Genomic DNA, 27107 nt, shown 5'->3' with positions numbered 1-27107 from the left:
GAGGGATAGAGCCGAGAACTGGACAGGTGATGGGCAAAAGGGGATACGAGAAGATCATGGGACAGGAGGTCCGGGAAGAAAGACAAGTGGGGGGGGGGGTTGACCCAGAGGATGGGCAAGAGGTATATTCAGAGGGACAGAGGGAGAAAAAGGAGAGTGAGAGAAAGAATGTGTGCATAAAAATGAGTAACAGATGGGGTACGAGGGGGAGGTGGGGCCTTAGCGGAAGTTAGAGAAGTCGATGTTCATGCCATCAGGTTGGAGGCTACCCAGACGGAATATAAGGTGTTGTTCCTCCAACCTGAGTGTGGCTTCATCTCCACAGTAGAGGAGGCCGTGGACGGACATGTCAGAATGGGAATGGGATGTGGAATTAAGATGTGTGGCCACTGGGAGATCCTGCTTTCTCTGGCGGACAGAGTGTAGATGTTCAGCAAAGCGGTCTCCCAGTCTGCGTCGGGTCTCACCAATATATAAAAGGCCACATCGGGAGCACCGGACACAGTATATCACCCCAGTCGACTCACAGGTGAAGTGTTGCCTCACCTGGAAGGACTGTTTGGGGCCCTGAATGGTGGTCTTTCCAGGTGAGGCATCACTTCACCTGTGAGTCGACTGGGGTGATATACTGCGTCCGGTGCTCCCGATGTGGCCTTTTATATATTGGTGAGACCCGACGCAGACTGGGAGACCGCTTTGCTGAACATCTACACTCTGCCCGCCAGAGAAAGCAGGAACTCCCAGTGGCCACACATTTTAATTCCACATCCCATTCCCATTCTGACATGTCCGTCCACGGCCTCCTCTACTGTGGATATGAAGCCACACTCAGGTTGGAGGAACAACACCTTATATTCCGTCTGGGTAGCCTCCAACCTGATGGCATGAACATCGACTTCTCTAACTTCCGCTAAGGCCCCACCTCCCCCTCGTACCCCATCTGTTACTCATTTTTATGCACACATTCTTTCTCTCACTCTCCTTTTTCTCCCTCTGTCCCTCTGAATATACCTCTTGCCCATCCTCTGGGTCAACCCCCCCCCCCGTCTTTCTTCCCGGACGTCCTGTCCCATGATCCTCTTGTATCCCCTTTTGCCTATCACCTGTCCAGCTCTCGGCTCTATCCCTCCCCCTCCTGTCTTCTCCTATCATTTTGGATCTCCCCCTCCCCCTCCAACTTTCAAATCCCTTACTCACTCTTCCTTCAGTTAGTCCTGACGAAGGGTCTCGGCCTGAAACGTCGACTGCACCTCTTCCTATAGATGCTGCTTGGCCTGCTGCGTTCACCAGCAACTTTGATATATGTTACAAACATATACAGCGTCTGTTTCATTCTGGAGACCACATGCGCTCTCTTCTTTCAGCGAGTGTCTCCAGCCGCCCGAGTAACGGGCGAGGGGGTCGCGTCAAACCGCCACTGGGCTTGAGCCCACCCCGCGTTTGAAATTGAAAAGCCGACACGCACGCCACCCGAATCGCCGCTTCCTTAACAGAAACTGCGTTAATATTCTAACTTCAAATACTTTGCTATGAACTTATGGCGTTGCTTCTATAATGTTTCTTTGTGGGTAGAAACGGAGCTCTTCACGATCATGCTGCACGCATGACACCCACCTTTACACCTTCTCCGAACCGGAGGTTACACATACGCGCCGCGAACCGGAGGTGACGTCATCACATGCTGTGATATACCATAGACAATGAATATACCTTTGTTATACTGTAACTTAATTATCAACCTTTAACTTTAACTAGAAAATAGTTACAAACAAATCATTTAAAGCGTAGACCCAACAAAGTCAAATAAATGCCTTAAGGGCAACACATTGGGTGTTTAGTAGAAAAAGAACGTTATTGCAAACCAGATGTGAGGAAGAACTTCCAAAATTGTACTTGATGTGTTTCCTGCACAGGTAAATTTGATTTAAAGGTGATGGACACTGCCAGCATGGTAAAGAATGGTTTAAGAACTGTTCTCATTCGCAGTGAAGAGTGCCCCTCATATTTGGACTAAGTTAGTGGTTTGCTGTACTGGTATAATTAATTATTTATTAGTAATGCATACTTGTGGATAGCCTTTTCACATTTAGATCAGGGATTTTTATGCAGAACATTCTCTCAGAACTAAGTGTGTGTATAGAGTCTACATGGCCAAAAGGGCAGGATAAAGAGAAGTATTTTTAAATCTGATGGTTTGTTTACTGAAAGGTTGTTGACACATTGCAAGTGGAAAGGTTTCATCTAAATTTAGAAAGGCACAGTTAAGATAAAGCAATGGGATGCCAAAAACAAAGTCACTCCTCGTTTATGATAATGCATGAAACAATTTTAATAATGGATTTTAAATTGTTCGCATTTGCCTGTGTAAAGGATGATGGTGAGACTTGCAAGCTGACGGTGGGCAAAAAGCATTGTGAGACGTGTGAGAGATCAGGGGTAGGTTTGGGAGGGGAAGGGTGGTCAGAGAGGAGTCAGTGTAGAGAGAGAGTTTGGGGTAAGATTGTGTACATAGGTTGAGAAAGAGAAGGGCCAACTGTTCAAAAAATAGTAAAAAAAAAACCTACAGCACAATAACCTACAGCTGTGCCAAACATGTGCTTCCTTTAGAAATTACCTTGTGTTACCCATAGCCCTCGTTTTCTAAGCTCCATGTACCTATCCAGGTGTCTCTTAAAAGACCCTATTCTACCTGCTTCCACCACCGTTGCCAACAGCCCATTCCACACACTCACCACTCTGTGTTTAAAAAAAAAACTTACCCCTGACATCTCCTCTGTACCTACTTCCAAGCACCTTAAAACTGTGCCCTCTTGTGCTAACCACTTCAGCCCTGGGAAAAAGCCTCTGACTATCCACATGATCAACACCTCTCATCATCTTATACACCTCTATCAGCTCACCGCTCTTCCTCCGATGCTCCAAGGAGAAAAGGCTGAGTTCACTCAACCTATTCTCTTAAGGCATGCTCCCCAATCCAGGCAACATCCTTGTAAGTCTCCTCTGCAACCTTTCTATAGTTTCCATATCGTGTAATGAGGTGACTAGAACTGAGCATAGTAGTCCAAGTGGGATCTGACCAGGGTCCTATATAGCTATAACATTACCTCTCAGCTCTTAAACTCAATCCCATGATTGATGAAGGCCAATACACCGTATGCCTTCTTAACCACAGAGTCAACCTGCGCAGCAGCTTTGAATGTGCTATGGACATGGACTCCAAGATCCGTCTGATCCTCCACACTGCCAAGAGTCTTACCATTTATACTATATTCTGCCATCATATTTGACCTACCAAAATGAACCACCTCACACTTATCTGGGTTGAACTCCATCTGCCACCTCTCAGCCCAGTTTTGCATCCTATCGATATTCCACTGTGACCTCTGACAGCTCTCCACACTATCCACAACACCCCCAACCTTTGTGTCATCAGCAAATTTACTAACCCAAATCTCCACTTCCTCATCCAGGTTATTTATAAAAATCACAAAGAGAAGGGGTCCCAGAACAGATCCCTGAGGCACACCACTGGTCACTGACCTCCATGCAAAATATGACCTGTCTACAACCACTCTTTGCCTTCTGTGAGCAAGCCAATTCTGGAGCTACAAAGCAAGGTCCCCTTGAATCCCATGCCTAGTTACTTTCTTATAAGCCTTGCATGGGGTACCTTATCAAATGCCTTGCCGAAATCCATATACACTACATCTATTGCTCTACCATCACCAATGTGTTAAGTCACATCCTCAAAAAATTCAATCAGGCTTGTAAGGCACGACCTGCCTTTCACAAGGCCATGTTGACTATTCCTAATCATATTATACCTCTCCAAATGTTCATAAATCCTGCCTCTCAGGGTCTTCTCCATCAACTTATCAACCACTGAAGTAAGATTCACTGGTCTATCTCTATTGCCTTTCTTGAATAAGGGAACAACATCTGTAACCCTCCAATCCTCCAGAACCTCTTCCATCCCCATTGATGATGCAAAGATCATTGCCAGAGGCTCCACAATCTCCTCCCTCACTTCCCACCATAGCCTGGGGTACATCTCATTTGGTCCCGGAGACTTATCTAACTTGATGCTTTCCAAAAGCCCCAGCACATCCTCTTTCTTAATGTATATATGCTCAAGCTTTTTCAATCCACTGAAAGTCATCCCTACAATCTCCAAGATCCTTTTCAAATCTGTTGAGTTGATTGACAGAAGTATCAAAAAATTGGAAAAATAAGAGAGAAAACTAACTTTAATAGATGAATATTGGTATTGTCTTAACACTAATGTTATTTTGCACAATCTTATTTCCCTTCACTAATTTGCATAACTTGTTTTGTGTATTGGGTCGTTTCAGACAATGATCTGGTGTACATGTCAGTAATCTTGATGTGATTTAAATTGCCTCAGTAGTTGGGTGGAGTTCATTGGTGTGTGTGAGAGAATTGATTATAGGCAGGGTTCCCAACCTGGTGTCCACAGACCCCTTTCTTAAAAGTATTTGTCCATGGCATAAAAAAAGGTTGGGAACCCCAGGTTATAGGGAGAGTAGGATTCTCTCTGTGAGTTATTTGAGGTCGAAGATCCCTGATGATTGGATAAGTTTAAGTGAAGAAAGTGACCTATTGAATGTAAGGCTGGTCCACTCTCAAGTTGCAGAACCAGGGTGTGAAATGCTCGTTCGTTAAGTGCGATATTAATTGTATTTCTATTGCACCTTAACATCAAGAACCGACCAAAGGTGTTGCAAATCATTTTGATAACATATTACATTATGTGTAATTTAGAACAGAGAAAAGCATGGTCAAAGAGTTGATTTTAAGAGGTGTTAGCTGAGGAATAAAGGACAATGAGAGAAGAGTTTAGAAAGAAAATTTTGAGTGCATGCTCTTGACAGATAAAATCATAGTGGCCTGGGGTGGAGTGATTAAAATTAGGAGTAATGAAGAGGCAAGAGATCGGCTGTTGTGTCTTATTTTGTAGAGAGAAATCAGAAATGAAAGCCTAGAAATGTACCGACTTTACAAAGAAACAATCTGCTTGAGGGACTCAGTGGATCAAGCAGTAACAGTAGGGAGTTGGGGGGGGGGTAAGTTTTTTTAATGCATGAAAACATGTAAACACCACTATTTTGTACCAGTTCCTGTTAAGTCCTGCCCACTGTGTCAATGGGCAAGGCACTTCCTTTCATAATTCGCTCTAGTAGGGATGTTGTTTTCCTGTTGTATTTTGAACATCATCAAATTTCAAAGCCATTTTAATTACATAATCACAGAACCCAGATCAAAGGATCTTGCTTGACTGGCTAGAAATGGGGGAAAACGTATTGCTGAAGGTAGTGATATTAAACGTAGTGAGTTAAAGCAACCCTCCTGGGTCCAGGTTTTTGGGTGTTTAAATATAAAATGCATATCCGGTAATATTATATTTAAACAATCAGCATCAATGGTCTAAAGATTGAGGCTTCTGTGAACTGCTGACTGTAGCTTGCACACTCCTTGATCTGTGAGTCCAAAGCAGATTTTCAGATGTGAAGCCAAGTGGGATGAGATTGCTTTGTTCTCCGGGGCTCTCCCCTGTCATTCTCGTTAGGATTGGAATTCTAGGTTAGATATAATGAACTGTAGTAACCGGTTGTGTCCTGCAGACTTGTCAATCATTGAGATTTAGTTGCGATTGAGTAAAGAGAAAGTATGGTAAATGTCAAAACTGTTCACTGTTTTTAACAGTCAAAGCAGAATGCAGAGAAAAACTAAAAGAATGAGGATGTTGGGCAGCAGTAACTGTTCATATTTAATTAATGTCTAAATTTCCATAAGATTTAGGAGCAGAATTAGGCCACTCAACCCATCAAGTCTGCTCCACTTTTCCATCATGGTATTTATTATCCCTCTCAACCGCATTCTGCTGTCTCCCTGTAACCTCCAACACCCTGACAAAAAAAAACCTATCAACCTCCACTTTAAATAGACCCAATAAGTTGGCCTCCACAGCCGTCCATGGCAATGAATTCCACAGAGTCACCACCCTCTGGCTAAAGAAATTCCTGGATGTCTCTCTATTCTAAGGCTGTGCCCTCTGGTCCTAGACCCACCCACTCTAGGAAATGTCCCCTTCACATTCAGTCTATCTAGGCCTTTTGGTGGTAGATAGTTTTCAATGAGATCCCCCCCCCCCACCATTCTTCTAAAATCCAGTGACTACATGCCCAGAGCTGTTGAATGCTCCTCATATATTCAGTTCCAGAATAATACTCATGAATCTCCTCTGGACCCTCTCCAATGCCAGCAGATCTTTTCTTAGATAAGGGGCCAAAGCTGCTCACAATATTCCGTACAGTTTGACCAATGCCTTATAAAACCTCAGCATCACTTCCTTGCTCTTGTATTCTAGTCCCCTCAAAATTAATGCCAACGTTGTATTTGCCTTCCTTACTACTGACTCAACCTGCAAGTTAACCTTTGGGAAATGCTGCACAAGGACTCCCAAGTCCCTTTCTACATCTGATTTTTTAAAATTTTCTCCCTGATTAGAAAATAGTCTATGCTTTTATTCTTTTGACCAAAGTGCATGACCATATACTTCCCTTCACTATATTCCATCTGCCACTTCTTTGTCCATTCTCCCATTTGTCCTTCTACAGACTCCCTGCTTTCTCAACACTACCTGCCCCTCCACCTTTCTTTATATCATCTACAAATTTGGTCACAAAGCCATCAATTCCTCCATCCAAATCATTGACATATTACGTGAAAAGAAGCGGTCCCAATTCCGACCCCTGCAGAACACTAGTCACGGGCAGCCAACTAGATAAGGCCCACTTATTCCGACTCTTTGCCTCCTACCAGTCAGCCAGTCTTCCATCCATGCCAGTATCTTTCCTGTAATACCATGGGCTCTTATTTTGTTAAGCAGCCTCATGTATGGCACCTTGTCAAAGACCTTTGGAAAATCCAAATAAGCAGCATCAATTGACTCTTCTTTGTCAATCCTGCCTTTTATTTCATTAAAGAATTCTAGCAGATTTGTGAGGCAATATTTCCTCTTGAGGAAACCATGCTGACTTTGACCTATTTTATCATGCAACTCCAAGAACCCCAAATCCTCATCCTTAATAATGGACTCCAGTATCTTCCCAACCACTGAAGTCAGGCTAACTGGCCTATAATTAGCTTTCTTCTGCCTCCCTCCCTTCTTAAAGAGTGGAGCGATATTTGCAATTTTGCAGTCCTCCTAAACCATTCCAGAATCTAGTGATTATTGAAAGATCATTACTAATGCCACCACAATCTCTTCGGCTATCTCCTTCAGAACTTTGGGCTATAGTCCAGGTGATTGCGTCGCCTCTGATCTGGGCCGACAATTACATGCCAGGCGGCACCTAATTAATTAGCATGTTTATTTCGGTTTTTTTCTTAAAGATGTGCTGTGTGCCTCCCGGCTCCCGCTGCATTCTCCACGAATCGATATCTGTCGGCGGCCTGGGGGTTTGGGTGGTGGGACACTGGGGTGTCATCTCATCGTCGTCTGTTTCCATTAGGGCAGGCAGGTCATCTTCTTCTATCTCTGCCCGCCTCGATGTCGAAGGACGAGATTCGTCATCTGCTGTGGCTGATATAGAAGGCTTGCTTGACTGCTTAGCCAAGCGCATTTTTAGATCATACAGTTCTTTGTAAGGACTCAAACCATCTTGCAAATATGCCCGAAACCGATGTACCCTTTCAAAATTAAAGTCGTACTTTATCATTACTCATTCGGTTTCGATTGTTATCCTTTCCTCTTCCAATTGCATCAGCTCTTCATCTATCAGTTCTTGGTCATGGGATGCCAAAACCTCTTCAACATCATCTTCGTCAACTTCCACAAGCCAAACTCACTTTGTCCTTACTTCGTTCACCACGATCAAAATGCTTAATTATGTCTAGTTTTACGCTAAGTGTAACACCCTTATGAGCTCTTTTAGACTTTTCCGATACCTTAGAACTCAACTTGCTAATGGCTGCTCACAGGCACGTGTTTAAGCAATGCCGGCGAGAATGCCGTTCCGAATCCGGGGGAGAGCGGCTGCTCGGGGTGCGCGCTGGTTTTTTTTTCGCGTGCTGCTTTTTCCGCACGCTGCCTTTCTTCGTAACAGTGAAAACACCTTCTGTTAGCGAAAACAGGGAACTAGTGCAGGTCTTTCGTAACAGTGAGGTTTCGTAAAGCGAACTTTCAGAAAGCGGGGGACACCTGTATCTGAAAAAAGTTTTTGTATCCTTTGTTTATATTATCCTTTCTTTATCCTCTGGTTTCCCAATCTAGCTTCCCAATCCTCTAGTATTCCATTAATTTTTGCTATATTATATGGCCTCTTTTACTTTTATGCAGTCTTTGGCTTCCCTTGTCTGCCATAGTTGCCTCACCTGTCCTTATAGAATACTTCATTTTTGGGATGTATGTATCCTGTTCCTTCTGAATTGACCCCAGAAACTTCAGCCACTACTGTCCTGCTGTCATCCCTTTTAGTGTCCCCTTCCAATTATCTTTGGCCAGTTCCTCTCTCATGTCTCTGTAATTTCCCCTTACTCTACTGTAATACTGATACACCTAACTTTATCTACTCCCTCTCAAACTACAGGGTGAATTCTGTCATATTATGATCACTTACTTCTTAAAGTTCCTGTGCCTTAAGCTTCATAATCACATCTGGTTCATTACACAACACCCAATCCAAAATTGCCTTTTCCCTAGTGGGCTCAACAACAAGGTGCCCTAAAAATCCATCTCGTAGGAATTATACAGACCCCGTCTCTTGAGATCCAGCACGAACCTAATTTTCTCAATCTACCTGCATATTGAAATCTCTTATGACTATCATTTCATTGCCCTATTACATGCCTTTTCAATTTCCCATTGAAATTTGTATCCCACATCCTGGTTAATGGTCTAACTGCCTTCCTGACTCTTTTTTTCAAGTTATTACCAACCTTTTTAAGTAATTGGAGTGCTTTCATCCTTAGCATGGAAAATATTTTGGATTTTCAAACTGGAAACCCAAATCGACTGACCATAAAATTGATTTTGATCTATTTCAGGTTTCTAGTATTTCTGACTTACCAAACTTATTATGAATACCCTCTGGCAACGTATTTGGAGTATCCAATTCTAATTGCACAAGGTAATCTATAAATTAGCAAACTGTAAGTACAACAAACTGAGGTTTTTGGGATCAGGGAGAGGGAGGAACTATTCTATTGTGAAAAAGTTAAAAAGGTTTCTCTACACTGGATGCTGAGAAAATGAGGTGAATCCAGTTGAGAATATGGTAGTCATAGGAGCTGAATGTACTTGTATCTGCTTTTTCCATTGCTAAAACTGTGACGGGTATACAAGTCTAGCAGGACGAGCAGCACTATATTCTATAGGTGCTGAAAGTTAAGTCTGATCCTTGGCCAAAATGGGATTAGCATCTAAATAGATCTGGTGTTTATGATAGCTGCTGAAGCATCCCCTCATTTCCTGTTGCTGACCCACACTCAGTCCCGTGCCCAATGGCTTTTCTGCTGCACAGGTATAGCTTAGCTGTACTTGAGTTGGACTTGACTTTGCCTTGCTGCCTTACCAGATGCCTACCAATGGCTGGCAGCCTTGTCCAAAAAGATGTGGCAACTTGGGATAAAGAGACACAGGATGGTAGTCATTTTTAAAGTTAAACATAGGAGATGATTTTTCAAATCTGCCCCCAAACTTGTCTATCAATTGGCCTACTGTCAGTGTACAATGATTGAAGGGGAATTTATTAACAAAAGTAAAAAGAATTTATCTAGCATGAGACCCTAGAAGAGAAGTATGAATGATCAGTCAATATTTGAAAGAGAGAAGATTGGTTTTATTTGGTGTTCTTCAACAGAATCAATTTTATTGCTATTTGCTGGTTGCATTAATGGTAATGAAAATATTAATAATTAGCTAGAGACAGTTGCAAATTTGTGCCAATCTTGTCTGTAATATGTTGACTAACGCTACCATCTTTTGTCTTTGCAGATGCTGTTCTATTGATGTGCGTACTCTTTTACAATGGAAACATTGGGACATCCTTACCCTATGCAATACTGTATCCTTTTAGATTTATTCTACTCAAGGGATCCTTGTGTAATTCATTTTTTTCAACTGTCCATTGTAGTTCTGGTTTAAACCAGATATCTTTGTAAATTATTTTATCAAATAATTGTTCCAGGAACTCTGTTATTTCACAGCCTCAGAACCTGCCAACACATTTCACAGCCAACAAAGCACTTATAAAATATATAGACATTGTGTGATGTAGCAGCCAATTTTTCAACATCAAGTTTCCACAAGCATCAATGTGATGGTAACTAGATGCTCTGTTTGTAGTGATGAAGACTGAGGAATAAGTACTGGTTAGAGTACAATCCTAAATGGAAGAGATTCTGCAGTTGCTGGAAATCCAGAGCAACAAATACAAAATGCTGGAGGAACTCAGCATCAAGCAGCATCAATAAAAAGGAATAAACAGTCAACATTTTGGGCTGAGACCTTTCATCAGGACTGGAAAGGAAGGGGGCAGAAGTCAGAATAAGCAGTCCCACTGCTTTGTTGAATCCTTTGTCTGTGAAAAGCAGGATTTCCCGGAGGCCAACCATTTTAATTCCAATTCCCACTCCCATTCTGACATGTTGGTTTATGGCCTCCTCTACTGCCACTCAGGTTGGAGGAGTAACACCTCATGTTCTGTCTGGGTAGCCTCCAACCTGATGGCATGAACATTAATTTCTCTAACTTCTGGTAATATCTCCCCCTCCCCCTTCCATCTTTTTCCATTCCACACTCTGGCTCCTCGACTACCTCTTTTCTTCCCCTCACCTGTCTATCACCTTCCCCTCTTCCTACATTCTTATTCTGGCTTCTTCTCCCTTCCTTTCCAGTCCTGCCTGACTGCTGAGTTCTTAGAGCATTTTGAGAGTACAAACCTGCTGGGTTTTTTTGAATCGAGCTATGGGATATTTTATGACCCAACTTATCATGTCTTTCAAAATTGACACCTCTGGCACTTTAATACGCCTACCAGTAGAGCATTAAAAATTAGTTTAGAATACTTGTTCAAGATTCAGCACAGAGATTTGAAGCCACAACATTCTAATTCAAAGGTCAGAGAGCACCAAACATCAAACCCTTAAATTTGAAATGTAAAATTAGTTGTAGTTGACCTCATTCCTCATCCCTATTGCTGAAAACTGCTGAGCTACAACTTAACTCTTACTTTGATATATTTCACTGCAGGGCTGACATCATGCTATTGTGTTTCATGTGCAGGGAACAGCAAACTGAAACACAAATATGAACTTGTTGAGAATAATAGTCTGGATATTTGTGCTGAAGTAGGATGGACCCTGTGCTGCTAACTGAACCATGATGAGCATCAAATGCTACCTGTTTAAAAACCTCCAATATATTCTTTCCATATAAATTTTTAGTAAAATCTGAGGGAGTCTTTAAGAAGACTTTTTTTGTGCTGCCTAGCAGATCAAATCGACCCTTAGCTAAAATTACCAAAGGGTAATAACATTATTTATGTTGTTTCCTTTTGCTGGTACCTTGCTGGTTAATATTGTTTACTGCATTTGGCTGTGCGACAAGAGTAAATTCTTCAAAATTACTTTATTTGCTGAGATGGTGTGCTACTGCGGGAGTGAGTGGTGTTTATACAAAGCAAATGAGTTCATTTTATTCATGTAAAAATATTACTGTGAATGCATAATATAAGAATATTGATTTAACATTCAAAGGTTTGGGAGATATTAAATTATCTTGTATTGTTTGAACTGTGTTTGAGTTAGAATTTTAATAAATGGTGGATAATGGAGGTCTTTCAATTACTGTGCAAAGTGCTAGTATGGGCCTCATTCTAAAATTAGGAAAGTAGGCAGAGTGGTGCAAAGCTGCATAATGAATGGGAATAGAGTGGATATAGGAAAGAGGTTAACAAACCGATGCAAAATATTTGGACAAGTTCAAGTGAAAAGTAATGGAAAGCTAATAACAAAAGGAAGGACATAGAAATGCAGTATTGAAAGATGGATTGGTTGTCAGATAGCAAATCTTGGATTCTGATGTTACAATCCAAGGTTATTTCAGAAGTCAGGAAAATGGTGGGGGGGGGAACTTGTTGCTTCATGATCATTTTATTAAGCATTGATAGAACAAAGGAAAATTGAAACAGGGATAGAGGTCTACTAAATGAAGAGAAAGCTAGGATGGTGCTGTTTTGCAGTGCAGCTATTTTAAACCCATCGATAAGAAAAATTTAATTCAAATTTGTAGATAAGAGTTAAACAATGAGAAAGCGATTATTCAGCTAATGCAAAACAAAGTTGCTTCCAGATCTATTCGGAATTATACTTTGCATAACCACTAGTGGAATACACTGAACTTACATAAACATATTGTAACCACTAGGAAGCATTATAAACTGTTACATGCATATAAATGCAAGCAGATCATTAATTGTTAAACTCCAAAGAAAATATCAATTAAACATTCTAATCTAAGAATTAAACAGTCAGATCCAACCCCTTCCTTTATATTCTGTGCAGTAATGGGAAAAACATGATTCCTTAAACATGAGGGTGTAATCCATTTGTGATTAGAATTTGTGTTTTATCAGTTTATGGTTAGTGCAATAAATACTGCAAATTCTAATTTTGCTTTACAAAGTGACACCAAACCTAAAAGCTGAAAGTTAGATTAATGTACAATATGTTTTAGATAATGGATTAGTTGCACGGAGCTGATAATATGGAGAACGTGAGTTCAGATTACCTGCGTGACGACTGGAGAATTTGAATTCAGTGTAGAAATAGTAAAGTCAATGCGGCAAACAACACTAACCCACACTATGCATGACCTTAAGAATGAGCAATATGTTGCCAGTAATTTCCATATCTCAATCATGAAATCAGTCCGTGCAATCCTTGTGATGATAACTTGTTCAGAAGTACACGTGCCAGATTCTGATTGTAATGGTGCCCAGGTAAAGCAAGAACTCATTAAAATATTCATTTCAGAACATTCAATTTAACAGAGCAACATTTATAATTGAGTTTTGGTCATAACTTTCTGGATGATTTGAGAAATATGAATGTTTTTTGTAACTTTAGAGATTAAACATTATTTGGTATGGAATGTCCCTGTAAGTGATGCAAATAGAAAGAATAAAACAAATGCAAACTGTACGTAAGGACAAGGTTCAAATCAAAACAGTGAAAATCAATTGAGCCTTTTAGCTTGAATCAGATCAATTAGATATTATTTTGTCATGTTTTTCCTTTCTACATCTTTTCTAAAGTGGGACAAATTTAGGGGCTTAATGTCTTAGTCTGCCAGATTTTACTCAGAATTTCAGTACATAGAGTGTTCTCGACAATATTTGAGGGAGAAATCTGCCTTTGTTGTGTAGAACTGGTAACAGCTCTTAGCTAATATTCTATGTGCATATTATATTCAACTTGAATTCCTTTCTTAGTTTCTACCTAAACAATGTCCAGATTTATCATTGGCTGGCGACTTTTAACAGTCCATAGGTTAATTATAGACTTGGCTATGGTAAGTATTCCATTAAGTAGTTTGTGAATTGCAGATGCCGTTTGTGAGGTGGCTCTTTGCAAACGGTGGAAACACATTGAATTGGGTATTAAATCTGTTTGTATTTATTATATTGTTTATTTTAGTTTTTTTAGCAGACTAATCCATTCATTTGAGATATCTTAAATAATTAGGTTCAGATGACAGACAATGATAGATCAGCCCATCTACAGTTGGAGAACCAAAAGTTGCTGTAAAATCAATTGATAGTGAGGCTGAGATGCTAAATTTCTTTGGAAGTTTAACATTTCCACCTGATTCTTTACACCAAGAGCAATGAATAAATGCTCAATAAATATCAATCTTTGTCTGCTCTCCTTGCCTGAGCAAACTAGGATGGGCCATGTTGTTCAATTATAAGCAGCAGTTTGTCTGAGGTGCCAAAAAACTAAGGGAGAAGAAAAGGCCGTAAACACGATTTAAAATGAGTGTAACGAAAATGTGTGGAACTAATTACTTTCAAGAAAAGAGCTTTTTAAAACATAGAATGGAATGTAACTGGGGGTTCCCATGCAATTTTCACTCAGCAGTTACAGCATTGTCCTTACGACCAAAGTGCTGCAATTTATCTTTTCAGTGAGCACTTTTAAATAATTATTCTATATTCTGGATCATTATTCTTCCTTTCTCCTGAAGATGTGGCTAAATATGGGAAATTCCTTTGAAAATTAGTTAAAATATTGGTTTACATGCATGTAATCAAACAATATTGGGCCATTTTAGTGCCTTCCTTCAGATATGTCTTTCTGCAACCACTTTTAATATTTCTAAAGGACAGAAATATATATCTGTTACTGCTAGCTCTTTGTCCACTTACTAGTGAGCTCCTTTGCTGCTTGTTCCAGAGGTTTGAACATCTAATCCAAACAGAAGTTCCTGGGCTATATTGTGTGAGTTTCTGTCATTCAGAGAGAATGATAAACCAAGGTCCTCTTTTCTCCAGAGGTGAAATATTCTAAGGCACATTTGAAAGGGTAGCAATCAGTGACTTTCTTTTGACTTGACCTATATTTATCCCAACACAATCTATCTATATACTACTAAAACTCTCATGCTCTGTTTGTCTGTCTGTGACTTACAATTAGCACAAACGGTGCATTACAGCGGCACTTTTTTTGGCTAAATCGAATTAAAATGCGCGAACTTACAGAATGCAGGCAAAGTTCAGGGTTATATATTCGTATAAAATTGCTCAGTCGCCAAAATAAGCAGGCTCCCTTTTAACCCGAGACCCGATCGGCCATCATGGAAATTGGGACGCGTCAGCCCGACGCATGCGCACGGCCAGCCTCAGCAGCGACACCTACCGGAGAAAAAGGGCAGGGCAGCTCTATTTCGAGGGGTCACATTCTGCTAATCACCATCAGCATGTGCAGGTTTGGGACAGATCTAACTGCCACCCATCAATAAGAGATAATTAAATCTTATTGTAATGACATACTTCGAGACACCCATAAAACCCTTTGCTGCAGTCAAAGGACAGTGGTGACTATATCACATCCATTTAGGAGAGCGCCAACCACATCATCAAGAATAATCAGCATCCTTTGGTGTTACTGCTTCATATCTTCTATCCAGCATATCCAGCATTAGGGTAAAAAAAAAAAATGGTCAGCCTAATTATGCCGTGTGGAAAGGGAAGGGGGACATTATGGTCAAGAGAAAACGCCAAACGTCGTTGGGAAGTGGCAAGGAGAGGGAGAGAACAAGAATCAGATGAGGCCAGGGCTGCACGACTCCAGGATCAAAGAGTCAGGACAAAAAAAGATGAGAGAAGAAGAGACAGAGGAGGAGAGGCATGCACATCTCCAGGATCAGAGACAAACAACAAACAGCAGAAGAGATGAAGAGACGGGAGATGAAAGGGCTGCACGTCTCCAGAATGACAACGAGAGGCACAAGGGTGGCAGAAAAACCAGAAATAATGCTATCAAAAGTGTCCTTCATTAAATGAGGAGCAGCTATATTTGCTTTGCTATGCGTTGTTCTTCTTTAATAAACTGAGGTTTTCTACTTCAGTTTCCAAAGCAAAGCGATACCAATAGCATTCAGGAAAATTTAATGTTCATTCTGGTCATATCAGACTGCACTACCCTTCTGTCAAAGGGTGCCCCAACAGGTCACCCCGTTGCCTAGTTAGCAATAAAAGACGACTTGCTTGTGTGCACATTGTCAGCAGTGGTTTATTACATTACTGAGGTGGTGAATGGTTAAATCTTCCTCCTTCTGTTTCTCCTATTCTGATAGAGTAGGTCATGATGGCTTTCAGAGGTTCATAAATTCTCTCTCCGTCTCTACAGCCTGATTGCTATTTGGCTCCTGTAATAGAAACTTGATTAGGATTTGAAGATCAGCGATAATAGAAATGGAAGGGGGCTCACTTTCAAAGCCAGAAAATGGTGCATGTCAGGAGCAACTTGTGACCTATCTTTAAAATATTTTCTTCTCATTGATTAGTTTCAGGACTGTAGCTTCCTTTGTGTCAATAAAGAATAATCTATTTTTAATTTCAAAGTAAACTTGTTATCAAGGTATGTATATGTTACCATATGCTACCTTGAAATTCAATTCCTTGCACCCATTTACAGGAAAAAAAATACAACGGGATTTACAAAGAACTGTACATAAAGGAAGACTGACAAAGAAGAGTGTCCAGATAATAAAGTAACACTGAGAACATCTTGTAAAGAGTCCTTAAAAGTGAGTCTTTAAGTCATAGTATCAGTTCAGAATAGTGGTGATTGAAGTTATTCACGCCAGTTCAGAATCCTGATGGTTGACTACCAGCAGTTCCTGTACCGAGTCTGAGAAATTAGTGAAAGTACAGTGAAGTGATTTTCCTTTAACTTCTGACCTCCATAGCTTAGCAAGGGTCTTGAAGTATTTGACATAAATCTCTATGGAGAGTATGTTTCAATACAATGGAAACAATTAATCAGCATTAATATTGTTTGCAGTCTTTCTTGTAAATTTTGAACATTATAAGGGAGATTTCATTCAGGCCTGTACTTGTGCCAGTAACACAGTAAACCAAAAGATTTAAGGAACTTAGTCCCAGATTGTCCTGCTCTATTTGGCAAGCATTCTACCATAGGCTTTGATAAGTTAGTTAATCAATACGTGGAGCTGGAAGATGTACCATCATCAGACTCCCTGTCCTGAAACTGGAAAATGGTTGGGGAAGTGTTTAGGAGGGGGAAATCCTCTTTTTAAAAATGATTACAGCTGGAAAACTGGAATATGTACCTAATATATCTTGGCCTGCCATTCACCCCCTCACTAAGTTAAATTTCCCATAGTCACTCTAGAAAATTCTCTATGGTTCTCCTTTCACAACCTTCCTAAAATTTCTGTTCGGTCCTCAATACCCATGATAATGCCGAATTCCTGTATTAGGTCTCCATATTAATCTCTGCTTTCACAAGGATTATCTTCTTGGTCTTCCCTCAATACTGGATCCTTTCATCCCTACAAACCCCCGATGGGCATTTCCTTTACAATTCAAAGTTGCTGGTGAACACAGCAGGCCAGGCAGCATCTCTAGGAAGAGGTACAGTCGTCATTCACCAGCAACTTTGATGTGTGTTGCTTGAATTTCCAGCATCTGCAGAATTCCTCTTGTTTGCGTCCTTTACATTTTCCTAGGTCCTGACATCTTTCCTAGAATATGCTGTTCAGAATTGTTGATAGTACTCCATTTGATGCCTAAGGGTTTTTGCACGAATTCTTTATTTTTGAATTAAGTTGAACAAAGCAGATTTTTTAAAAATTCAAGCAAGCACTAGAAACAGTAAATTTTAATGGAGTGGGACCAACAGAAGCAGGTGAGTTCAAAGGATACTGAGCCCAAATGGGTATTTGGTAACACAGGACCTGGGGTTCTCATGAGAAGCTCAGAAACCCACACCCAGCCAACGGACAGGGAACAGGGCAAATTTTACCTGATGAATAATCTGTGAAACTACTAGGATTTCCTAATGGCTGAATAGTGGATTTTCTGAGTTTTACTGTATTTCATAACTTCAACTGCCTCAGCTTGCCCTATTACCTTCGTTTGTGTACTCTCCTGAATTCCCTGTTCTTGCATCACCAAGATATTTGTATGCTACTCTTCAGTGTTTCTTTTCAAAGTTAGTGCATTGAATTGCAGAATCCAACTAGTCTTCTGAAGCATCATTCATCGTCAGAGTAAGCTTTTGTTTATGAACCAACTTTGAAATTGTGCAACTTGTACAAAGTCCATGTCACGTATATAATAAGAAAAACAGTGGTCTAGTAGCACAGGCTCTGATTATATAATCAGAAATTTTAAAGTTCAAAGATGATTTATTATCAAAGTGCATACTTTCCTGAGATTCATTTTCTTGCAGGCATTCTCAGCAGATACAAAGAAACACAATAGAAACAATGAAAAACTACTCACAAAGATGGGCAAATAACCAATGTGCAAAAGAAGACGAACTGCAAATACAAAACATAATAATAAATTTAATAATAGATTTTTAAAAGATCTGTGCAAAGTGAGGGGCGTCCTGAAGACTGGTAACCAGAAACCTTGATGTAAATGTTAAAATTCAGAAAGATTGTGTTATTTTATTGTTTCCTCTAGTCTTCATGCATAGTTTGCTCTGAGCATCAAAATTTTGTAAAGGCAGCTTAATATTGCGTACTCACACTCATTTGGAAAGATTGAACAGAACAACTGTCAGTGGGATGAATGACTTGATGAGAACTGCTCTAAATATCTTCATTAGAGGCAAGCAAGATAAAAACCTAAACATTTTGTTTTGGCTCTGACTCCTAAATTCATCTGTAATATGGAGCTGAACATTTTTTAAAAAATAAATTCTCTATAAATGTGGGTTAATAAATTAAACTGCACAGAAGATGGTTCAAAAGTGGTAGTTCTCAAATTTTCAGTTTGATACACTACAAATTTGGGAGAGTTTATAAATTGCATCATAGAATATAAGATTTGGGAGATCATGTTGCAACTTTACACTATTAGACCAAACTTGGAGCATTGTTTGCAGTAAATATTATTTACTGATATATTAATATCAATAAATATTTGGTGTAACAACTCAGCTTATTAGTCAATGCAGAGTTTCCTTGTTAATTCAGCTTTTGCTCAAACACTTGTGTGTCTGTGTGTGGATATGTTGGGGAGAGTAGTGTCGAAAGAACAGAAGGGAAAGTCCATGATAAGATGAAGAGCAGGAGAGAGTGATTGGCAAAGTGTTTTGCTTTCCCATGTACCTTCAGCCAAAGTGCAAATTTCTCCTACTTCTGTGAATTCAGTGATTGTCAGAGACAGTTTTTTATGACGGCTGTTTTGATATTAATATTACCATACTCTGCTAAAAATAATTAGAAAAATCCTAAGTTATACAAAGTAACACTGGGATAATTTGATTCTCTTCAATATAATTTGTCTCAGTCTTTCTGGCTATTTGCCATCATTTTCCTTTGCTCATACTATTTCTTAGTTTATATCACATTTCATTAATGTAAATTTTAATCAGTGCAGAGCAAATGTACAGGAAAAAAAGCCAAAGTCTGGATGTAACAGAATGTGGAAACTTTCCATATGCTGTGATCCCAAGAGGTTGATGATGCATTCTCTTTAATTAAAGATTCCTGTACTGTTTCACAAGCAGCTGGATGAATTGACGTTAAAAATTACTTCACTCTACTGCCTCCATCATGAATGTCCTTGTCATTAGTTCCAAGCAGTTTTCTATCTAACATGCTGCAAAAATACAATAATAACTTCAGTTTTAAAAATAGTTTTCCCTTGTATTATCAAGTGTTTAAAGGGTTATCTGCATGACCTTGATTGCCATCCAGATTACTTTTATGAAAAGTGAATTCTAAATGCAAGACAATAGTAATTGATTATTACAGTAACATTCAAAACTGTATAAAACACATCTTTGTTCCATATCAGTTCACATATTTTAATTACAGAAAGACCTATTGGGATGATTGGTAATCAAATGTAATAAGTCTTTCAGTGTCAGTTAAAACAGGTTAACGAACGTTTAGAAATTGATTGCCCCATCTCCCTTTTATTTTACAGTCTGTCCCCATCTTTTTTTTCTCTTGCTGTTTTATTCTATTGTTCTTGTCTTAACCTTTTCTCCTATTCTTTTGTTTACTATTCTCTGCACACGAAGCCTAAAAAGGTGATGTGGACTTTGGAAGATGGGGGAAACCCTGAAGTGGAATTCAAGTGACGAAGTCAGGTTTCAAATGTAGCAAGTTGGTTTTCAAACCGTGGGCTTGCCTGGGGTTTCATGATGTCAGATTTGACTGAGAGTTAGCCTTCAGAAGGCTATGGATTCAAGCCCTTGTCCAGAAATGTAAGCATGGGAGCAAATGTTCAGCTCTGATTGAACACCTGTCCACTCCAGTCTGTCTAAAAGATGTCTTTTTTTTTAAAAAAAAAGGAGTATTTCTCTTTGCTGACCTTTATCTATCCTCAACTGGCATCATGTAAAATAAAATTGTCTGGCTATTATCTCACTGCAGCTTAGTCATAGTCATACTTTATTGATCCCGGGGGAAATTGGTTTTCGTTACAGTTGCACCATAAATAATAAGTAGTAATAGTAATATTACTATTAGTAAATAGTAATAGTCATAGAAATAATAAATGATAATAGAATAGTAATAGAAAATAGTAATAAATAGTTAAATAGTAATATGTAAGTTATGCCAGTAAATTGTGAAATAAGTCCAGGACCAGCCTATCGGCTCGGGGTCTCTGACCCTCCAAGGGAGGAGTTGTAAAGTTTGATGGCCACAGGCAGGAATGACTTCCTATGACGCTCTGTGTTGCATCTCGGTGGAATGAGTCTCTGGCTGAATGTACTCCTGTGCCCACCTAGTACATTATGTAGTGGATGGGAGACATTGACCAAGATGGCATGTGGGATCTTGTATTAAAATAACTACAATTCAAAAGTGGCTATTGGGATCAAAGTGACATTTTATTTCCTTTTGAGTTTTAAATCAAGTTTTTAAAAAACTGTTCTATTTCAATTATTTTATAAACTGCTAAGTATTTTCCAGTAATATTTCGCAAATTGTCGGAACTTAGGTTTGAGTTCATTGGACCCTCACTACCAGTACCAAATAACAGTTTTACAAAATATCTATTTAATATTGCCAACGATAAATGTGCTTCGTTGATTGAAAGTTGATGAAGAGTTGGAGAAAAACACTGAATGAATCAAAGATCATTGAATCTCTCATTATTAGAATAAGAATAGTAATACTGTGTATTCTTAATTCTCTTTTGGCTTAGCATTTATATGTAATAGTGCAGCCCTTTAATTGATTAACTTTTTTAAAAACTGCATTCTTAATTGAAATCTATGACTGTCTTGGGTTCAGATTTGATTTGCACAGAGGCAGTACTTGAGGATTGGCTAGTGACCTTTTTTTGATTAACTTTTTTGTTGTAGAATCTATCCACATATATCAGTGCATTAAGTAAATATGCTCAACTGCAGTCTCTGTGGACAACCCGGAACTCTGATCAAGTTAGTGCGTTGACATGGAGTTTTGCAATCTACACTACTTGCGGTAAGTGTGACTTTAAAATGGATTTCATTGCTTGGCAGACAAAACATAGAAACATAGAAAACCTACAGCAAAATACAGGCCCTTCAGCCCACAATGGTATGCCGAACATGTCCTTACTTTAGAAATTACCTAGGGTTACCCATAGCCCTCTATTTTTCTAAGCTCCATGTACCTATCCAGGAGTCTCTCAAAAGACCCTATTGTATCCGCCTCCACCACCGTCGCCAGCAGCCCATTCCATGCACTCACCACTCTGCATTTTAAAACAAAACCTGACACCTCCTCTGTACCTTTTTCCAAGCACCTTAAAACTATGCCCTCTCATGCCAGCCATTTCAGCCCTGGGAAAAAGTCTCTGACTATCCACATGATCAATGCCTCTCATTATCTTGTACACCTCAATCAGGTCACCTCTCAACATCCATCACTCCAAGGAGAAAAGGCCAAGTTCACTCAACCTATTCTCATAAGGTATGCTCCTCAATCCAGGCAACATCCTTGTAAATCACCTATGCACCCTTTCTATAATTTCCACATCCTTCCTGTAGTGAGGTGACCCGAACTGAGCTCAGTACTCCAAGTGGGGTCTGACCAGGGTCCTATATAGCTGCAACATTACCTCTCGGCTCTTGAACTCAATCCCACAGTTGATGAAGGCCAGTACACCGTATGCCTTCTTAACTACAGAGTCAACCTGCGCAGCAGTTTTGAGTGTCATATGGACTTGAACGCCAAGATCCCTCTGATCCTCCACACTGCCAAGAGTCTTACCATTAATACTATATTCTGCCATCATATTTGACCTACCAAAATGAACCACCTCACACTTGTCTGTGTTGAACTCCATCTGCCACTTCTCAGCCCGGTTTTGCATCCTATCAATGTCCCGCTGTAACCTCTGACAGCCCTCCATACTATGCACAACACCCCCAACCTTTGTGTCATCAGCAAACTTACTAACCCATCCCTCCACTTCCTCATCCAAGTCATTTACAAACATCACGAAGAGAAGAGGTCCCAGAACAGATCCCTGAGGCACACCACTGGTCATCGCCCTCCATGCAGAATATGACCCTTTACAACCACTCTTTGCCTTCTGTAGGCAAGCCAATTCTGGATCCACAAAGCAAGGTCCTCTTGGATCCCATGCTTCCTTACTTTGTCAATAAGCCCTGCATGGGGTACCTTATCAAATGACTTGCTGAAATCCATATACACTACATCTACTGCTCTACCTTCATCAATGTGTTTAGTCACATACTCAAAAACTCAATCAGGCTTGTAAAACCCACCCTACCTTTGACAAAGCCATGCTGACTATTCCTAATCATATTATGCCTCTCCAAATGTTCATAAATCCTGCCTCTCAGGATCTTCTCCATCAATTTACCAACCACTGAAGTAAGACTCACTGGTCTATAATTTCCTGGGCTATCTCTACTCCCTTTCTTGAATAAGGGAACAACATTTGCAACCCTCCAATCCTCTGGAACTTCTCCCGTCCCCATTGATGCAAGGATCATTGCCAGAGGCTCAACAATCTCCTCCCTCGCCTCCCACTGTAGCCTGGGGTACTTCTGATCCAGTTCCGGTGACTTATCCAACTTGATGCTTTCCAAAAGCTCCAGCACATCCTCTTTCTTAATATCTACATGCTCAAGCTTTTCAGTCCGCTGTAAGTCATCCCTACGATCGCCAAGATTCTTTTCCGTAGTGAATACTGAAGCAAGGTATTCATTAAGTACCTCTGCTATCTCCTCCAATTCCATGCACGCTTTTCCACTGTCACACTTTGTTGATCCTATTCTCTAATGTCTTATCCTCTTGCTCTTCATATACTTGTAGAATGCTTTGGGGTTTTCCTTAATCATGTCCGCCAAGGCCTTCTCATGGCCCCTTCTGGCTCTTCTAATTTCATTCTTAAACTTCTTCCTGCTAGCCTTAATTTTCTAGATCTCAATCATTACCTAGTTTATTGAACCTTTCATAAGTTTTCTTCTTGACTAGATTTTCAACAGCCTTTGTATACCATGGTTCCTGTACCCTACCGTCCTCTCCCCGTCTCATTGGAACATACCTATGCAGAATGCCATGCAAATATCCCCTGAACTTTTGCCACGTATCTGCTGTACATTTCCCTGAGAACATCTGTTCCCAATTTATGCTTTCAAATTCCTGCCTGATAGCTTCAGATTTCCCCTTACTCCAATTAAACGTTTTCTTAACTTATCTGTTCCTATCCCTCTCCAATGCTATGGTAAAGGAGATAGAATTGTGATCACTATCTCCAAAATGCTCTCCCACTGAGAGACCTCACACCTGACCAGGTTCATTTCCCAATACCAGATCAAGCACAGCCTCTCCTCTTGTAGGCTTATCCACATATTGTGTCAGAAAACCTTCCTGAACACACCTAACAAACTCCACCCCATCTAAAGCCCTTGCTCTAGAGAGATGCCAATGAGTATTGGCGAAATTAAAATCTCCCATCACGCCAACCCTGTTATTATTGTACCGTTCCAGAATTTGTCTCCCTATCTGCTCCTTGATGTCCCTGTTACTATTGCGTGTAACCCAGTAGAATTATTGACACCTTCCTGTTTCTAACTTCCACCCACAGAGACTCAGTAGACAATCCCTCCATGACTTCCTCCTTTTCTGCAGCCGTGACTCTATCTCTGATCAACAGTGCCACGCCCCCACCTCTTTTGCCTCCTTCCCTGTCCTTTCTGAAACATCTAAAGCCTGGCACTCTGAGTAACCATTCCTGCCCTTGAGCCATCCAAGTCTTTGTAATGGCCACAACATCATAGCGCCAAGTAAAATAGACATATTTCAAACCATCGGTCTGAGCACATCCCTTCCCTACCAACTGCCTATCCTCCCTCTCGCACTGTCTCCAAGCTTTCTCTATTTGTGAGCCAGCCACCCCTTCCTCCGTCTCTTCAGTTCGGTTCCCATCTCCCAGCAATTCTAATTTAAACTCTCCCCAATAGCCTTAGCAAACCTCCCTGCCAGGATATTGGTCCCCTTCAGATTCAAGTCAACCCATCCTTTTTGTACAGGTCATGCCTGCCCCAAAAGAGGTCACAGTGATCCAGAAATCTGAATCCCTGCTCCCTGCTCCAATCTCTCAGCCACGCATTTATCCTGCACCTCACTCTATTCCTATACTCGTTGTCGCGTGGCACAGGCAGTAATCCCGAGATTACTACCTTTGAGGTCCTGCTTCTCAACTTCCTTTGTAATCTCCTCCCTCTTCCTACCTGTGTTGTTGGTACCAATGTGTACCATGACCCCTGGCTGTTCACCTTCCCACTTCAGGATACTGTGGACGCGATCAGAAACATCCCGGACCCTGGCACCTGGGAGGCAAACTACCATCCGTGTTTCTTTCCTGTGTCCACAGAATCACCTGTCTGACCCCCGAACTATAGAATCCCCTATCACTGCTGCCATCCTCTTCCTTTCCCTACCCTTCTGAGCCACAGGGCTAGACTCTGTGCCAGAGGCACAGCCACTGTTGCTTCCTTCAGGTAGGCTGTCATCTCCAACAATACTCAAACAATATTGTTAAAGGGGACAGCCACAGGGGTACTCTCTAGTATCTGACTCTTGCCCTTCCCTCTCCTGACTGTTATCCACTTATCTGTCTCCCGAGGCCCCGGTGTGACTACTTCCCTATAGCTCCTATCTATCACCTCCTCACTTACCCCGACCAGACGAAGGTCATCAAGCTGCATCTCCAGTTCCCTAACCCAGGCCCAAAGGAGCTGCAGCTCAACACACCTGGTGCAAGTGTGGCCGTCCGGGAGGCTGGGAGTCTCCCAGACTTCCCACATCTGACGCCCAGTACAGAACACTGGCCTCGCAGACATACTTCCTATTCCTATTCTTCACAAGTAACTTACCTCACCTCGACCCGTTATTGCCGAAGCCTCATTAAGCCAAAGCCCTCCTACTCTGACTCCCTCTACTCTGATGCTCGCTCTGTAAAGCTGTCTTCTTTTTAAATTCTTCCTGCCAGTCTAACTCGCTGACATCCATGCACCTGCACAGTCATGCCTAGGTTGAACCGCTGAAGAAAAAATGATCTTTTAAATTCTTCCTACCAATCTAACTCGCTGACGTTCGCACGCCTGCGCAGTCATGCCTCGATCAAACCTATGAAGAAAAAATTATCTCCTTTTAAATTCTTCCTGCCAATCTAACTCACTGACGTCCAGGCGCGTGCGCAGTCATGCCTTGATCAAACCGCTGAAAAAAAATTTTGGCAACGTTGTTTTAGATTGGACAGTGAGCAAAAGGTTGCATATTGCCAAAGGCAACATATCAGAAGTGCAACTCTACAATTAGGCTGATGTGCTATTAAAATATGTGAAAAAGTAAAATTCCTAGGGCCACGGGGGAAGACTTGGAGATTGGAATTCACTTCATTCCTTTGATGAAACACCAACACAGACCAATTGGCTGAAGGTTTACCTATGCTATACTAATTCAGTGATTTAGTTATTACAATAACTAAACTAATAGGCAAGGAACCAATGAAGGTTAATAAGTGTAGGCAAGGTTTGTGAGTACTCAGGACTGTGAACAACACAACTGCAGATGGGTAGAACTGTGACAGACCACAAAGGTGGAAATGAGAAAAGCAGTCAGTATATTGGGATAGACTATTGCTGTAAAAGGAAGTTACTACAGCAGGATGTGGAAACACTGTACGTGGTGAATGTGTTTTTCCACAACAATTAGCTGTGGATTCTCTCCTAAATTTGATGCAATTATTAATCTTTGAATTGTGACCTTAATTTTATTATTCTTACACAGCACGAGTCTTCACTACTCTGATGACCACCCAGGACACTGCAGGTGAATGGGCTTTTGATATGTATACAGTCGTCTTATCACAATTCTAATTTGAAATTTCAGAATTTGCAAATGAAAATAGATTAACTCTTCCATTGTAAAAACATCACTTTCATCCAAATAGCGAATATAATGGTTTGTAGAACGTAAGAATTTCTCATGTACTGCAAAGGGAAAAGGTTCCCAGATGAAAGAAATTAATTCTCTAAATATCATAACTAACCATAGTGAATAATACCAAAATTACCATAGTATTTTTATGTGGTTTACAAAAATATGCATCCTTATTTGGTATACATTTGAGTAGTCTGTCTTTTTGACCACAGGTATGTAATTCTATATTATATGGCTTATCGCTAATTATTCTTAAAGAGAGTCACTTAATGGGTTACTTTGGGAGGCTTTTAAGAGTCATTCGGTTGCATTGGATTCACCTATAGGCATAACCAGAGATCGTCGTCGTTAGGTCGCATCTGGAATCTCCAGTTGGCAGACAATTTCCCTCCACGCCACTCTGACATATTGGGAAATCATGTACGTGGCAGATTACAGCAGTGGTTTGCCTTTGCCTTCTGCCGGGTGAGTTTAAAGAGATCACCACCACTTGCAGTGGATGACCAGGACGTCTAAGTGCCTTGTCGTGCTCTTAGCACTCCACAAACGCCTGCTGGCCTGCCGCCTTGACCATTGGACCATTAATCGGTCTTTTCTGCACAATCCGCCATAGCCAGACTTCACACGCTGGGATAGGCAGATCCCCTACCTCACCGAGGGTCGCCCAAGACCCGTCGGCTACCTGGTTTGGCCCGTCTGCCGAGACGGTTTACTGGGGTGTGGCTGCTGCGCATGCTACAGCTACTTGGAGCCAAAGGTGAGAGCTGAGCGCCAGGTGGGGACCAAAGGTGGATGAGCTGCCCTGAAAAAGGGTACGGCAGGCCTCCCCCCACCAGAGGTGCTACCCCTCCCTAGACACCCCATACACCCCGGGATAGAGAAGACAGATTTTCTTTCC

General features: G+C 40.9%; 1 protein-coding gene across 1 annotated transcript in view; it reads left to right on the top strand.

Annotated features, from left to right (window-relative positions):
• Positions 1 to 27107, top strand: part of slc66a3 (solute carrier family 66 member 3) — a 38754-nt gene that overhangs the window by 7852 nt on the left and 3795 nt on the right. The window contains exons 2-6 of the mRNA XM_063037578.1: positions 9070 to 9152; positions 10019 to 10088; positions 13540 to 13597; positions 21109 to 21229; positions 26057 to 26098. Coding sequence (XP_062893648.1) covers positions 9070 to 9152; positions 10019 to 10088; positions 13540 to 13597; positions 21109 to 21229; positions 26057 to 26098 — 374 coding nt within the window. The remainder of the gene's footprint in view (positions 1 to 9069; positions 9153 to 10018; positions 10089 to 13539; positions 13598 to 21108; positions 21230 to 26056; positions 26099 to 27107) is intronic.

This window comes from Mobula hypostoma, chromosome 2 (genome assembly GCF_963921235.1).
Source record: "Mobula hypostoma chromosome 2, sMobHyp1.1, whole genome shotgun sequence".
Lineage (NCBI taxonomy): Eukaryota > Metazoa > Chordata > Chondrichthyes > Myliobatiformes > Myliobatidae > Mobula > Mobula hypostoma.
The sequence above is the reverse complement of the archived record's forward strand: the minus strand, read 5'-3'. Positions and strand labels throughout refer to the sequence as shown.